The sequence below is a fragment of the Aplidium turbinatum genome, chromosome 1 (genome assembly GCF_918807975.1).
Source record: "Aplidium turbinatum chromosome 1, kaAplTurb1.1, whole genome shotgun sequence".
Taxonomy (NCBI): Eukaryota; Metazoa; Chordata; class Ascidiacea; order Aplousobranchia; family Polyclinidae; genus Aplidium; species Aplidium turbinatum.
The window spans coordinates 24,780,999-24,797,569 of NC_137472.1; the positions used below are offsets into that span (position 1 = coordinate 24,780,999).

General features: G+C 41.7%; 1 protein-coding gene across 2 annotated transcripts in view; it reads left to right on the top strand.

Annotated features, from left to right (window-relative positions):
- LOC145771048 (thioredoxin-related transmembrane protein 1-like) overlaps nt 1-16,571 on the top strand; it is a 167,803-nt gene that overhangs the window by 62,818 nt on the left and 88,414 nt on the right. For both annotated transcript variants that reach the window (XM_082582794.1, XM_082582797.1), the window contains exon 3: nt 8,920-8,965. In XM_082582794.1, coding sequence (XP_082438920.1) covers nt 8,920-8,965 — 46 coding nt within the window. The remainder of the gene's footprint in view (nt 1-8,919; nt 8,966-16,571) is intronic.

Here is a 16,571-nt window from a genome sequence, read left to right on the forward strand (position 1 = left end):
CCATCGAACCAGCTATAAACCATGTGTGAAGTGAAGTGAATAAGTGTGAAGCTCTCTACCGCTCATACCTAGCCGCCACAAGTGGTGCTGCTTCTAACACCGCCGCCACCAGACTACTTGAGCGGCTGGACACAAAGAAGCTTGAGCGGTGGAACGAAGCTGTCCAAACCATCGACTTCTCACACTCAAGCCGCAAAGCATGGAGCATCATCAACAACCTCACTGGGCGCTCAGCAAACTCCCCTCGTCAGTGCCCCATTTCTGCTAATGCCATCGCTTCCCAGCTAGTGCAGAACGGGGTGTACAAGACAAAGGACCGCAAGGCATCCCGCCTTGTTGCCAAGGAAGTATCTGCCCTATGGCGAGTGGAAACACCACCAGAAGAAACAATCTCTGGAGACTTCACCCCAGAGGAATTCGCCACCGCCCTCCGCCTAGTGAAACCACACAAGTCTCCAGGGCCCGATAAGATCTGCCCTGAGCTTGTGCTCCATGCTGGCCATGCCCTAAAGTCCTGGTTACGTAGATTCCTCTCTTCCTGCCTGCACCACCTCACAATCCCAAAAATCTGGAGAAGAGCTTTAGTAGCTGCGATCCCTAAGCCTCACAAGCCACCAGAGGACCCAAGAAGTTATCGTCCGATATCCCTCCTCTGTGTTCCTTTCAAGATCCTCGAAAGACTGATCTATGCTCGCGTCAACCCAATCATTGAGATGGTACTCAACCCAATCAACAAGATGGTACTCACAGGATGGGGCACGAGGAGCCATTTGTCGTCCATCCCTAATCAAGGCAATCTTTTAATTCAAGGCAAGAATGTAACTGTAATCGACACCAAAGTAGCCGTAGCTGCATTTATCGCGAAGGTTAAATTGTGGAACAAGCAAGTTGGACGAGGCATAGTGGTGCAGTTTCAGACGCTTGACATGTACTTCGAAGGCAATGGACTTGAGTTGACAGCGGCGTTGAAGGAGGACATAGCTGACCACTGACTATAGTAACCACTTAGGCCAGCAAGCCAAGAAGATGGACATTGGCCAACTACTTTCCGAATTTGGATACGGCCGGTCTCCAATGTTGCGCTGAGCCCTTTAGATGTGATGACAGCCAGGTGGATGATGACGACTTTCCGGCCAAAGAAGAATTTATCACTTTCCTAATGAACGAAGCATTGAAACGTGTTTTCAAGGGGAAAGGCTTGGATTGGAACCCTTCTGGTTTGGCAGACTCCAGGACGCACCAACATTAGCGACACGCGCATTAAATATCCTGACATCTTTTTCAACAATGTATCGCTGTGAACAAAGGTTTTCAACTGTCTTGGGAATGAAGACAAAGAAGCGCAATCGCCTGGATGTCGAAAGCGACGCAAGAATCGCCCTCAGTACCACAAAGCCCAGGATCAGAAAGCTGGCGGCTGAAGTCCAGGTCCAACCTTCGCATTGAATGTTTACCACGCATTGTCATCTTGTATTCAGCATTGTATTGCATTTTGATTGTCATAGTTAGCCCTTTGAAATACATAGCAATAAACACTTTTGTTTTTGAAAATTGATCTTTGGGGTAATTGGCTCACTTCACGGTGGAGAGTAGGGTAACAGCCAAAAAAAGATTGAGAACCACTATTTTAGCTGTTCATTCTTTAACTTGGATCTAATTTAAACAAAAATTAAGTCTTAAAAGTTGCCCACCTAGTTTCAAACTAGGAAGGCAAAGAAAGGGCTAGGGGGGCAAGCAAAGGGACTACCGGTAGGCTGGGTTTTTTTTTTCGGTCATTTATCGGTCATTGACCGATTTTTTAGCAAAATGTCCGAAAAAAATATAGTCAATTCGGTCAAAATGTCCGAAAAATATATAGTCAATTCGGGTGTTGCAAGGTTGAGTTTCGCTGATGAACGTTGAAGAAAGTTTTCTCAGATAAAACACGACAACGTTTCTCAGCGAAACTTAATGTTTTAGCTCATAGGCGCCTAACTATTTTTTTGGCCGTGGGGGCGAAAGCGTTTTTCATCAGCAGCAACGTAAATTCAGCAAAATGTCACGCAGATGGATGACATAATTATGTCGTCACACTAGGATTGCTTTTATTGCCACACTCGGAGTTATCGCTACGTTCGACCTACCGGTACCGTTAATTATTATAAACAAAACTCGACCACTTCGGTTAAGCAAACACATGTCATGCGTTTGCGTAAACTAGCGGTTGATGGACTGCGACTCTTTAAGCTAAGCACAACATAAAGTTTAGCAACGAATTAGATTTATTACCATGAAATAAGGGGCGAAAAGGTTTACTAAAAAGTAAAAGGTATACTGTAAATGGAATGACAATGTCTTGAAAATGGAATGCAAGTACTAACTTGATTATACGCTTGAAAATGTACCTGTTGAAAGTAAAATCATTCACGTTTACATCAATTCAACAGCACGTCACCACTGCCTACTAGAACACGGCCAAATATGTTGCTATTTGAGGAAATTTCTAAGAGTCTGAATTGTTACAATCATAGCTATGACAAACCTGTCACTTTCCCATTTCCAAAAGTAAGTAAAATGAGCAATATTTGCATCTAGACATATTTTTGGCTTGTTTGTCCGTAGATTAGATATGTATGTTAAGCACAACTTATGCAATAATAATGTAAAATATGTAAAATGTTCCAACTGCATCCTGGAGGTAGTCTCATCATACAGTCGTTAGGTTTTTTGTATAGCAGGATCTTTCACTAAAAGCCATATTTTACTTGCAAAATTAAACTTGGTGGAAAATAAAACGAACTAAAATTTAAATTGGCACATCAAATGAACCGCTTACAACATAGAATTCACAAAAAATCCTTGATCTTTTAAATGGAACATGCAATTGCACCAAAAGCGACACACCAAACGATACTACCTCCAGGTTGCAGTTGGAAAATCTTACATATTTTACATTGTTATTGCATAAGTTGTGCTTAACATACATATCTAATCTACGGTTAAACAAGCCAAACATATGTTTAGGTACAAATATTGCTTATTTTACTTACTTCTGGAAATGGTAAGATGACAGGTTTGTCATAGCTATAATTGTAACAATTCAGACTCTTAGAAATTTCCTCAAATAGCAACATATTTGGCCGTGTTCTAGTAGGCCGTGACGTCACCTTGAATAAATTTAGAAGTTGCTGACATCCGTAAACAGCTCTTGAAAAATAGTTACGGAGAGACGTTTGATTATAGCTCCCTTTTTACTACAATATCGCAACTTATGACTGACCTGCTTTCAACTTTATGGTTGACCTGTTTTCGTGTTGCAGATGAAACAAAAGATGCGCATATTCCCGCCTTTGATCAGGTTTCTATGGCAACGGTCGTGTGTGCGCCATGCAGTTTGCGCGAGTCCGTTGTTGCGTTGATTATTCCGCATGTGCGCAATGTGGTTTGTACCAGCCCTTGTTGCGTTGGTTGGTGTTTACGTCGTGCCGAGACTTCAAGTTCATTTTCACAGCGAGCGGTTCACTGCCGCGACAATTCACTGCAGAGGTTTCGACTTTCGAAAGCAACATCGAGTCTGTTTGCAAACGCGTAAAGCTAAACGCACGCTCCGTCTACGTAGCAAGTTATGTTGTTTTTGGGTGCATTCAACATCTGATGACATTGAATCGACACAAAATGAAAAATTTTTTCTATGTTGCAGGCAGCAAAATCAGTCATTTTTACATTGATTCAACGTCTGCAGACGTTAAATCAATGTAAAAATGACAGATTTTGTCTGGTGTGGAATTGTAGCATCCTACTCGTTAGGTGATTATTTATCGCGAAGCTGTTGCGGTTTGCATTCAAAAAATGTTGTCCTGCTGCCGATCGCTAGTTTATCTATTGTTTTATGTATCAATACAGCATAAAAAGTTGGCGCCTATGTTGTAGCTAGTCAGGAAGTGCAAATTTTGGTTTGTATCAGCTACTTGAAAGGAAATATTTTCGTCAGAAAAAATGACCGAAATAAATAAAAAATGACCGAATTTTTTCAAGTCATTTCGGACAAATGACCGAAAAGTGTCAGCAAAAAAAAAACCCAGCCGGTAGGTGGGCAATTGCCCACCTAGTTTATATGTGAAAAGATGCTATGCGGTTTTTTGTTTTTTTAAACCGTAAACTGTCAACCATATAGAAACAACGCTCTTCTGTATGGTTTCGGGGTTCTCTCCAAACTCTTGACATGGCAAATACTGTAGTATCAAATGTCGTTTTTCCTTAGTCAGCTATCTAAATTGGACCAATGTGTTCTGCAGATCACATAAGGTGCACAGCTTTTAACTTGGTCGATTTGGTCACTAATTTCCATACCAAAATACAATTACAGTAGCTTTGGAAAGTTAGTTTATAAATTTATGCTTAGATTGTAGTGGGCTTTTAATTGGTGATCATTAAAAAATTTGCAAGTGGTGCACTCATGTATTGTACATACTTAAAGCTGATGACAGCAGCTGTGTTTTTGATTCAGAGCACAATACACAATACGGAAAGGCTGTTTTAGACTGTGTTTTACTAATTTTGCGTGATGTATTTGTTCTTATTTAAGTTATTTCATCGGGCACTGTTCCCGAGGCTTATTTGCTTAACTGTTTCTGCGCTCGCGTCACCTAATTCGGTAGCGCTTTACCTGTGGAAAGGCACCTTCTCAAAGGTAGAGCCAGTATTGTTTCACTGTTGACTTTCAATCACTTCAGTTTTTTGTTATGCCATCCGGATGGCTCAGATCTTTTGGTGTTGATATTGTTTGGTATTTGTAAAGAACTATATAAAAAGAAAAACAAATAAGTTTCAAAAATTTGTGCTTTGAAGTTTTAGAAAAGGATAGGGAGACTTTGTCTAAGTGGTCGCCTTTTCTGGAGACGTGCTCGTGGCAGGCAACAAACAACATTTATATCTAATTTTCAACGAAATACATCAATCAGCCAACCAAGAACACTTTGGGACAATGCACGACAAAGGGAACATTGGAAGAATTTACGAACTGAGCATCTAGTTCATCCAAGGCCGCATCGGCTATGATACTGTAGTAGTAGGGAGACTTACTGTATACAAGCTTCCCGAATTTGTAATTTTCTTTAATCATCCTCGAGGGACGATCCACCCTCACAGGCCTTAATTTGATAGTCTATAATTGGAGTAGAGTTTGATTTAGTGTAGGAGTATCTGAGTAACAGTGTCCATATTTTGGGCTACAAAGCAAATAATAATGCAAAATCCCAACATTCGACCTAGTGTAAACAACCAAAAATGCAAGAAAATCAGTTTTTTAAAAACAACTCTGTTTCTATTGCAGTTACATCAAATATATCTCTAACAACAGATAGAAACTTGGGGTTTACCATTCTTTTAAGATGAATCATCTCTCTAAAAATCATGTTTGGTTCAAAAGTTATAGCAATTTTTAGGATTTTGACCCCCTCAACCCCAAGGGGAGTAGCCGGCTGAGTTTTGAGTGCAACCAACTAAAAATTGTTTGAGATATGTTTTTAGGTGCTGAGCCAGCTTTTTAGACACCATTTTCTTTTAAATCAAAAAAAAAGTTTTTCACTTCACCCTATTATTCTTCTTCTTCGTTTGAACCTTGTTCTTCGCCACTTCAAGGGTCGAGGGGCTCTGCCTTTTACCACCCTTGGGCAGTGGCGGCGACGCGGTTTAAATGTTTGGGCAGGTGTCGAGCAGCCATTGAATTGATTCGTCATCCAGTTCACGCAGTCCACGCACACCATTTGGCGCATGGTAGATGACGCAGTTACAGATGGTGTGGTCTGCGGTTTGTTCCTCCATGCCACACTCACAGATCGCGGATGGAGCCATCCCCCATTTGTGCATGTTGAAGCGAAATAGTCCGACGCCAGTACGAAGGCGGTTGAGCCGCACCCAGGCCTTCCTGGGCAAATGCATTCCGGTTGGATGGTGGCTGGTGTCGGAGATGAAACTTTGGAGTCTTGAAGAGTTCTTCTTCCACTCCGAGCTCCATTGGTGGTCCGCCCAGGTTGCCGCACTGATGGATTGGTCTTCAGCACTTTTCATCAGGAGTTGTGCGGCACGTACAAATGGGTGTCTCGATTTCAGTCGCCGAGGTTTCTCGTTCACAGACTCGTAGAGACTTGAGTAGAGTAAGTGGTTGGGGTTCGTAGCTCGACGAGAGAGAGACAGGATGGCTTCTTCACGACGAAGCTCAGCTGGTTGGATGCCTGCAAGGACAGGGAGATTTTCCGATGGTGTAGGTCGCAGGCATCCTGTCACGATACGCAGGGCGTCGTTTATGGCAGTGTCGATTTGATGGCAGTGGGCACTGCGGCTCCAGACAGGTGCACAGTATTCTGCTGGAGCGTGAACTAGCGCGATGGTGGCAATGCGCAGGGTATCAACTCCGGCTCCCCAGCCAGAGCCGGCCAGACGCCTTAGCAAAGCTGTGCGTGTTGAGATCTTTTTGCGTAGTGACTCCAAATGTTGACGGTAAGTGAGCGACCTGTCCAGGACTACCCCTAGATATTTAGGGTTTCGGCAGAAGGGCAGGGTTTTTCCATTGGTGCTGATCTTGAGCTCACGCTTTGCTTCCCGGATTTTTAAGTGGAAGGCTGTCGTCACTGTTTTGGTTTCGCTGAGCTTCAGTCTCCATCTCTGGAGGTATGCCGAAAGTGTCGACATGTCCTGGTTTAGAGTCCCTTCTAATGTTTCCCAATGATTCGACAAGTGTAGAATGGCCAAATCATCGGCATAGGCATACTTTGCGGATACCGTGATTGGCAAGTCGTGGGTGTAGATGTTAAACAGAAGGGGGGCCAGGACAGATCCCTGAGGGACGCCATTTTTAAGGCGTCGTAACCTGCTTGGTTTACCACTTCCGGTGGTGAGAGTAAAGCTTCTGTTGTAAACGAGCTCCATGATCATGCGGACCATGTGCCTGTCCGGGAGCAGGCGGAGCAGTTTGCAGGTGAGGCCTTGGTGCCATACAGTGTCGTATGCAGCTGTGAGGTCGAGAAACACAGCACCAGCCTTTTTCTTTGCCTCAAAGCAGTCTTCGATGTCTTGAGTCAAGAGAGTGACTTGGTCCACAGTAGATCTTCCATGTCGAAAACCAGCTTGCTCCCGGGGCAAGAGTGGGTCTATAATTGGTTCGACTCGAGTGTAGATAAGACGTTCGAAGATTTTAAAAGGGATGCAGAGAAGAGATATAGGTCGATAGCTCTTCGGATCCTCTTGTGGCTTATGAGGCTTAGGGATCGCGACTACTTTGGCTCGTCTCCAAATTTTGGGGATCTTGAGTTGGCATAAGCAGGAAGACAGGAATTTGCGCAGCCAAGACTTCATGGCGGTGCCAGCATGGAGTACAAGTTCGGGGCAGATGTTATCGGGACCAGGGGCCTTACGGGTCTTAGTAGATTGTAGGGCAGCGGTGAACTCATCCGACGTAAACTCATCAGAGATGCTTTCCTCGTCTGGTGTTGGGATTTTCCAGAGATCAGACGTTTCCCTCTTTACAAGTTTGGAGAACTTGCGATCGCCTATTTTGTAGGTCCCATTTTTCACCAGTTCTGATGCGATGTTATTGGCAGTAACGGGGCATTGGCGGGAGGGGCGTGCTGAACGACCTGTAAGGTTATTGACAGTACTCCATGCTATCCGGCTAGAGTGTGTAAAGTCGATAGTGTTGACGGTGTTTTTCCATCTCTCAAGCCTCCTTGAGTCTAGCCGATCGAGCAGTTTTGTTGCGGCTGAGGTAGAGGCAGCACCTGGTGAGGCACGAACATAAGAGCGGTATAAATTTTCGCACTCTGAATCCCAGCACGGCGTGTAGTTCTTTCGGCGGCCGCGAGGGATAGCTTGTTTAGCTGCGGATTTGATAGCACGGCAGAAGTCTTGGTAGGCCTCATTCACGTTGGCGGTAGAAGGTGATGGTAGTTCCGCCACATTTTGATTGGTTATGAGGCTGTAGCGATTCCAATTGGCCTTTCTAAAGTTCCATCGCTTCACTGGGGCACTTGGGATGGGAGAGACAAGCTTAGGAGCAGTGATGAGCGAAGGTCGGTGTTGGGAACGTGGGAACTTCTCCAGCACACGTCTGTCAGGAAGAGAGCTGTCTGTGTCCATGCTTGCAAAGGCCAGGTCAGGGTTGGTGCCCGTTCCCCAGCGTCCGGACCAGAAGCTGGCTGGATCTTTTGGGTTGTAGAGGAGGGCGAGGTTGTTATTTGCAGCCCAAGTAGCCAGGCTTTCTCCGTCGCTGTTGATGTATTTGTAACCCCAGTCGGTGTGCTGGCAGTTAAAGTCACCAGCATAGATACTGGGTGAGGGGAATGCGGGTATAGATGATGGGTTCAGGCGTGAGGATGGTGGCTTGTATACATTGATGATGTTGTAATTTTCAATGCTCACACAAACCCATTCTATTTCTTCATTGACTGAGGAGTTTGCAAGCGTCCAGTTCAAGCTCTCATGGACGAACGTGGCGAGGCCATGTTTCCTGCTTTGGGTTGACCCAGCTAGTGAATAGTGTGGAATTACTAGCTTGTCTGCAGAAGTGCAGTGGGTCTCCTGGAGGAGGATGACAAGAGCTCGGTTCTTATGAGCGAGCTGCTCGATCACATCAATCTTGCTGGATGTGATGCCCTCAGCGTTCAGCTGTAAGATGGTGTGACGACGGTACTTGTCGACAGTGGTACTGCCGCGCTCTGAAAAGAGCGGTTCTCGTGGGGTCTTGTGCTGAGCGCTCCGGGTCGAGGTTCGGTTTTGACAGTCTTCGTTTCGCATTTTTATAATGCTACTTTGAGTTATTTAACGTGACCCTATTATTAATTACATAGTTCAAAATTATCAGCTTAAAATTTGCCGACCAGGCAAAATGATGTCGTTATAATTTTACTTCTAACTCATTTTTACCACAACTTCTATGTTTTGAAGGTCTTAGTGGAAGATTTATGGTGACAGCTTTGCCAACATTTTATCAGTAAGTAACACCTATATCATCTTTTGTTCTCAATTTTTGTGGTTTAAATTATTCTAATTACATTGTTCTAGGCTTTTAGTTTTTGTTTGCTTTTGGTTTTTGATTGCTTTTAGTCTTCGTTGATTTTGTGAAGTAAATCATTGGCTTTTAATCTTCAAAACTTATACAGACGAAATCGAATCACCTATTTGCCAGACGTTTTGATACGATTATCCGATTGATTCGTTTAACCAGTTTACTAAAAAGAAGGTTCATCGTGAATGGGCGTGATTGTTGAGAAGATGTCTGTGCTGACTACGACTAGGCTTCAACGCGCATTACAACTGATACTTCCCACAACTGTTTACAATTCTGGTTAAACTTTAAAGAGTTTACTAGTTTTGTGTTAAGTAACACTATGCTGTATGTTCCAGCCAGCAAAACTGGTCCTTTTTACATTGATTTATCATCTGCAGACGTTGAATCAATGTAAAAAAGACCAGCTTTGCTGACTGGGAGAGCATGTAAGATCAAAGCATTTTTCTGCAAACTGCGGTAATCGGATTTCTTTTAATCTCACCGATCTCTGTGACGTCACAACGCGAACTTTGACCGTTGAAGTTTTTGATTCAAGCGTGCTATTTTTAACTCAGTACCAGCTGTGTAGTTTTGAGTATGGAACGTGGCCTACGAAAATAGTGGTATGGTAGAAAAACACGGCTCACATCAGTCCTCGAAATTAGCGGCGGCACACGGCAATTGCCGTGGTAAATGCCGCCGCAAACGTCATAATGGCCGTTCTGCTACGGCAATAAAAATGCAGTCGAAAAATAAGCATTTAGTTTGGACAAAAATTGCTCAAAATTTCCTATTTGATTTACTCGCAGCGTAAGTTTAATCAGCAGAAACATTGCACCAAGACCTCACCTCGGACTATTTTACTTGGTGTGAACACTCACACAGCCTTCGAAATTAGCATATTTTTACTTCGCAAAAACGTTGACGAGGCCAAACGGAAAAAGTTGAAATTGCCTTGGCAATTGCTGTGAACGTTTATTACAAAAAAATTGTACCAAAACATGTAAAATGAGAAGAGAAAAAAATAATCGAATAGTCTATCACGACCGCACTGTTTGATTTGTTGTGATGTAATAATACCAAAAGTAGAGATAAAGCGAGCAACGCGATACGCACGCTGTTACAGTGATTCACGTTAAATAACTCATTGGAGGGGAAAAAGTAAGTTAATTTTGGGTTGATTCAACGTTCGAGTCAGCACAAATCGATTTAATTTTCCCATCGGGTTATATCACGTAACAACAATGCCCAATAAGGAATTTACGTTTGTTTTACATTAATTCGACATCTAGCGACGTTGAATTATCATGAAATAACGTTAATTGCTCAATCAGGTACCGGTAACAAATCAATAGCTCCCTGCGAGAACATTGCCTCGATTTACGTATACAGTACACTAACATAATTTCGGCACTATTAGGATACTGCGAGGAACACAAAGTCTGTTGGATTAAGAACTAGTCAGAATCGGAATCATTGGATGCTGTATCGGAGGATGAGGTTGTCGCGTCGTTACTGGAATACTTGAAGACGCAAAACTGCCCGTTCATAAACGCGCAATGCCATATGATCGGAAGCATTACTTTACTGCCGAAGAACCATTTATCCAATTTTGTACCACTTTTTATATTCGCAATGACACCAGACAAAAAATAAGCATTCGATGAAAGAATAACTTTTGCGTAACAATTAAGCCAGTACCGCCGTGTGACACACAATGAAGAAGAAACGCATAAAATTTCGTTTGATTAAAGCATACGGCAATTGCCGCCACATTCCAAGGTTTGTTGATTTGGCGTCGGCAATGTTTTTGCCGTTGTAGACGGAAGCAAATTTCGAGGGCTGCACACTCATTGTTTGTTTTGAAATTGCAAAGGTTTTTTTTCAAGTCTTTTGCGCTGTCTGGTAAAATAATTATTTTGCAATGTTTTTCAACTGAACAAAACTGCACAAATGAAATTTCGCACTGCATTTCACAACTGTAGGCCATTTTTTTTCGCAATTTTAAAAAAATTCTCCACAGTTTTCCGGTTTAAACTTTTGGACATGCTTTCCAACACTTCCCTCTCAAGCCGAAATAATTTGTCCGTGTCCATTCTTTGAAAGGCCAGTCGCCGACGGATGGCATCAAAAGCATTTAAACTTCTTTATTGGGAAGTGTGATTATATTTTTTGTCTGCTTTTCTGTTTTAATGAAGCCCAGTAGTGCAAAAATTGGTTGTTTGTAGTGCGATGTCTAGCACATAAGATTATGGCCTGGGATTACAGACACTTGTCTTTGTTTTGATCGCATGCGTCTGTCTCACCTTTTCTTCATTTCGTCTTTGAACATTGCAGACCAGTGGCTCCCAACCTTTTTTTTCCGGTGGACCCTTTAAGTCGGTATTCAAATTGAAATCCCCCCCCTACAAATTTAGTTTGTTAAAAGCTTGTTTACAATAATACTTTAATCTAAATCTTGGAGGATAAACTAAACTTTCACTACCGGGTAGTAATAAGCTTTTTAGCCTTATTTCTTTTCATACTGAGATAATTTAATTAATGAAGAACGTTGCTGAAAAGTATTTTATTCAACGAATGCATTCAAATTCAGAATACAAGTCAATCCATTCAACAGTCTGTGTGAAGCTTGTGATTTTATTGTTTTAACAACTCATAAATGTGGTGGAAGAGTATTGGAAAGAGCACAACGAATATCATTCTCCACGTCTAATCTGTTTCTCATTTGTTTTCATTTGCAAGAGTTGAAAAATCTGATTCGCACAGATAAGTGGAAGCGAACGGAAAGATACTTCAAATTGCTTTCTCTGCCAATTTGTGATACGAATTACCTACACATTAATGGCCAAAATCTAGTGATTGATTTTACTCTGAATAAGTCTCTTCCGCGATTATCCGTTTTGAGTTCTAAAAATTCATCCTGCAGCTGCAATTTATCGGGAAGTTTTTCCATCAACAATGTGAATGAATTTTATATTAAATCAAGCTCATCGTCATAAGTTTCAGTAAAATATTGAATGATTTCCAGTTCTAATGCTGTGACCTGTGAGATGTTACAAAATCAATTCTTTTTCCAACTCTGGAAGAACTCGTTCTTTGCTGTAAACAACCCGCACCGATGATAATTCTTTAGACATGGTAACATGTTCAATTGTTTATTCTAACTTTTCTCTTTCAATTATCAAGCTGGCTGGTGAAAGCTTCCAAAGCATCTTTAAATGGTGAACGGTACTGGCATCTGCTCCTTGAAGGGCCACCCAAGCCAGAAAGGTAGTGGCCAGACAAAACGTAGTCACCCCGCGACCAGGACAGCAGAGTCTTCTAGCACCTTTAAGACAATCTCCTAATGACAGTGACATAAAACAGTCACTCTCTTCCAACTTGCCTTGAGCCAGCATGGAAGCAGTACAGTTTGTAAATTCACATGGTATCAATATGTCAAGGGCTCATGCACACAGATAACATATCTTGATGCTCAATCTGCTTCAAACGGAGATGACGATTGAATACCGTATATTGATTGAATAGGTTTAGTTTATTCAATGGATCAAACATATCAACCTAACAAGCAAGGAATCTAATCCATCTGTCATCATTCAACAATGAAATAAATCCCAATTTTATTTAAAGGTCAAAAAATAAATTAAGCCCAAGCACTCGCTTGGTTAGTATGGTTACGTTTCCTCTTGAAAGCCATCAAGTATTTGCGTGAAACAGACGTAGGCCTACGTGATAGTCTGCATCGATGTCAGTACACAATTTCTTAAATAATCGGGAGTTAATCTAGTACGGTAATAATTTCCTCTTTAACGCTCTAGTCTAGGCCAACTTACTACACTAGGCTTAAAAAGTTTGCAATCCTAAAACCAAATTCCCCCCTGAAAATTGCAAATTCCCCCCCCTAGTGGGGAATTCCCCCCCGGCTGGGAACCACTGTTGCAGACAATTATGCGAATCAAAAAAGAGACATTCTCTTTTTGCTTACGGGTACAATTATGGGTCCACGTCTTTTAGGCGCTGACAGTTAAGCGCTGGTCTAATAGGCGCGCACACCGTGGCGTCTGGATATTTAGGTGCGGAGCACTGTGGCGCCCGGTCATTTAGGTGCTATTCCTAGTAAAGTCTGCAGATTGTATCAGCTTGGCAGGTAGGGGCGTAGAGCAATGCTTTTCACACAAAATATTATATTGAACAGAAAAATATGTTGTTTTGTTAATGCGTGTGCGTTGTTGGTCATGGCTTCAGTGAGTGAAGTTGCTTAAACCGGCAATGCTTTTTCACACAAAATGTTAAATTGAACAGAAAAATATGTCATGGCTTCCGTGAGTGAAGCTACTTAAACCGGCAATGCTTTTTCACACAAAATATTATATTAAACAGAAAAATATATGGGTGAAGCTGCTTGAACCGGCAATGATTTTCACACAAAATATTATATTATTACCGTAGCCAAAAAAGGACAGGCAAAGACTATGGATCTGCCATGATTTACGACGTAGGGATACTTCCGTAGGATTACTTCCAATAATGTTCGGAAGCTTGAATAATTTATTGATAAAGCTTTCACCAACGCAAACCTGGACTAACAACAAATAAAACAATAATAAATCAATAAAACAACAATATATTTTTCTGTTCAATACAACATTTTATGTGAAAAGCATTGCCGGTTTAAGCAGCTTCACTCACGGAAGCCATGATAAAATTTTCTGGCAAGCTGCCAAGCTGTTACAATCTACAGACTTTACTAGGAATAGCACCTAAATGACCGGGCGCCACAGTGCTCCGCACCCAAATATCCAGACGCCACAGTGTGCGCGCCTATTAGACCAGCGCCTAATTGTCAGCGCCTAAAAGACTTGCTCCCACAATTATATGATTAAAAATGAAGTATGCAAACGAGAAGCAAATCCTGATGCTTTTATCCGACTTATTCTTTTAATACGGTATACGCTTAACTGATGTTTTTACTTAACATTAGTTTGCATTTGGTTTGGATGAACGATTGATACGTTTAAGCGGTATGCTATTAACCGATTTCGTCTGTAGTGCATAATGGCTATTCAAGGATTTTTAAAAAGTATTTTGATTTCAAGCACATGCTTCAAAGCAATTTCTTGGATTGCTTATTATGAGATGAAATCGTTTTGAGTTATCAATTTCTTTGAGATAGCAAATATCAATACACCTTAGAGAAAGCTTTTACATTCCCTACTCTATTTTGATGTAACACGTTTAAAAATCTCATATAAAGCATATACCATATTCATTATAGCATAAGTAGCACCTTGGTTATGTGAGTAAACATTTGGTACTAAATTATGTTTCTTATACTCGAATAAATATGGTACATATGCTTTACATCAAATATAGAACTATTACTCTCTAAAACCTCTACAGCCTGAGCCTGTTTCACCCTAAAAGGGGGTTCACCAGAAAGTCCTGAAAAATATGAAAATCAATAAATTGGTAATGGCGGACACACCAGTTTTAGCCTCGATCGCCATGTTTAATCACTTTATCCTTTTGCTTAATCACGTCATAGCGTAATCACTTTTAATTCTTCGCCATTTGAGAACTATAGCTATGGTTTAGAGGGCATTTTAAACTTTCAACGAAGTCACTCTGAAAGGCTTTCATCAGACCAACAACATGTGCTAGAAGAGTCACGAGCGAGGTCGTGTGGCTTCTTGCGTCACAGTGCTCTGGGTACGAGTCGGAAAACTTCTACACTACTTTTTGCTGTGCAAAGTTTCACAAGGCTTTTTTCTTTAGGTTTATTTTTGCGTGTCATGTGGGCGAAAGTGAATTTTCTATGAGCCTTTTCTTTCTTACTGTAATACCAAAACTAAACAAATTTTGCTGCATCTTGCGGTAATAGCCTACTCGTATAATCTAATTTTGTAACCAACTTTTCCATATCAATATTTTTACTCAGAGATCAAAACCAGACATTGTGATGTAAGACTTGAACTAAGCTGCGCGTGATTAGCATAGAAGTATCGGTATTCCCATTGGTTCTTAGCAAAGAATTCACCTTTGTTACGCTGATTCAATGTCATGAATCGTTGAAGTAACATAAAATTCAAAAGTTTTCCTGCTTGAATGGAAACTAAAGGATACAGTACTCACATTTTCTAGATGCGCGCTAGAACGCCCAGGAAATTATATTCTCACAACAATTGTTCATGCTATGCAGTGACGATTTGTATCGCTAGTTCCTCTGTTATATTTCGGCGGACAAATATGACCGATCTAGATGGTACTTCCTGCAGACCTGAACCCCCTAGACTTTGGTTGGCATCTGGTCTTACCTGGAGAGCAAGGTTTCGACAAAACACCACCAAAGTTTTGAAGCCTGAAGGCTAATCACAAAAAGGTATTCGTGACTCTTGCAGGTCCTTTTTGAAGCGTCTCCGACTTGTTATCGACGTAAATGGCGGACACATTGAGTAAAACTTGTTTTTCCTAAATATTTATTTATTTAACAATGATGTGATATGTTTATTACTCAAAAATTGTCTACCATTTGTAATTGTCTACCATCTACCACTCCTAGCGGAAAGGAGTTACTTGTGCTGTGTGTAGGGCCGGTGTGGGCACAAACTCTATCCAATGCAACACTTGCCTCCTCTGGGTTCACAAAAAGTGCAGTATCCTAAGAGGAGGTCTGAAGCCCGACCCTTGCTTCAAGTGTAAAAGATGTGCAGGAGAAACCCGGCCCATAAAGGGTAGAGTAGAACTATCACTGGCATCCAAATAGATGATGGAAAGTTAGAAGTGGTAGATGCTTTCTGTTACTTAGGTCAGTGGTCTCCAACCTTTTTAAGAAGCGACCCCAATTTAAATGAAAATGAAATCAGCATTTCCATGCGACCCCATTTTGTTTTCCGATACGGAGAAAAATATTTCAAGTAATGCTGAAGCTAAATATTACGAGTAAGTATGCACAATTACAGAGAAATGTGGCTACAGAAAAGTATTCCAAAGTCATTGTTTTTAAGAAGTTTCGATTAACACATGAACTTGATTTCATGAAAACAAAATTGTCAATTTATTTCAACATTTGATTTGCACTTTTAATGCGATCGGTAGACTCATCTAATTGAATTGTATACCATGGAGAAGCATTTACATGAATTACAATTTGGTCAAGAACGTCATTGGACATATCTTCAATCCTACGTTTTACTGATGTAGCTGAGCTTGCTGGCCGCAATTCCCTCGGTGTTCAGCTGTAGGACGGTCGGTCGTTGGTATTTTTCGACAGAGGGGCTGCCTCGCCCTGAGAAGGACGTTTCCCTATCCACCCTGCTCTGAATTCAGGCCTGGTTTGCTTGGGTGTGACAAGCTTCGCTTTACATATTTTTTTCTGTCTTGAAGATATGGTACTGACGGGAGGAAACACAAAAAGGTGCTTGTTCTTCACCCCTCGCAATGCTTGCATGGGTCAGGCTTAACCGCCTGCGAACTGGCGTCGGCCGCTTTCGCGCAGACATGCACAGGTGGGGCCTGGTTCCTTCATCAGAATATGAGTGTGGTGCCACTG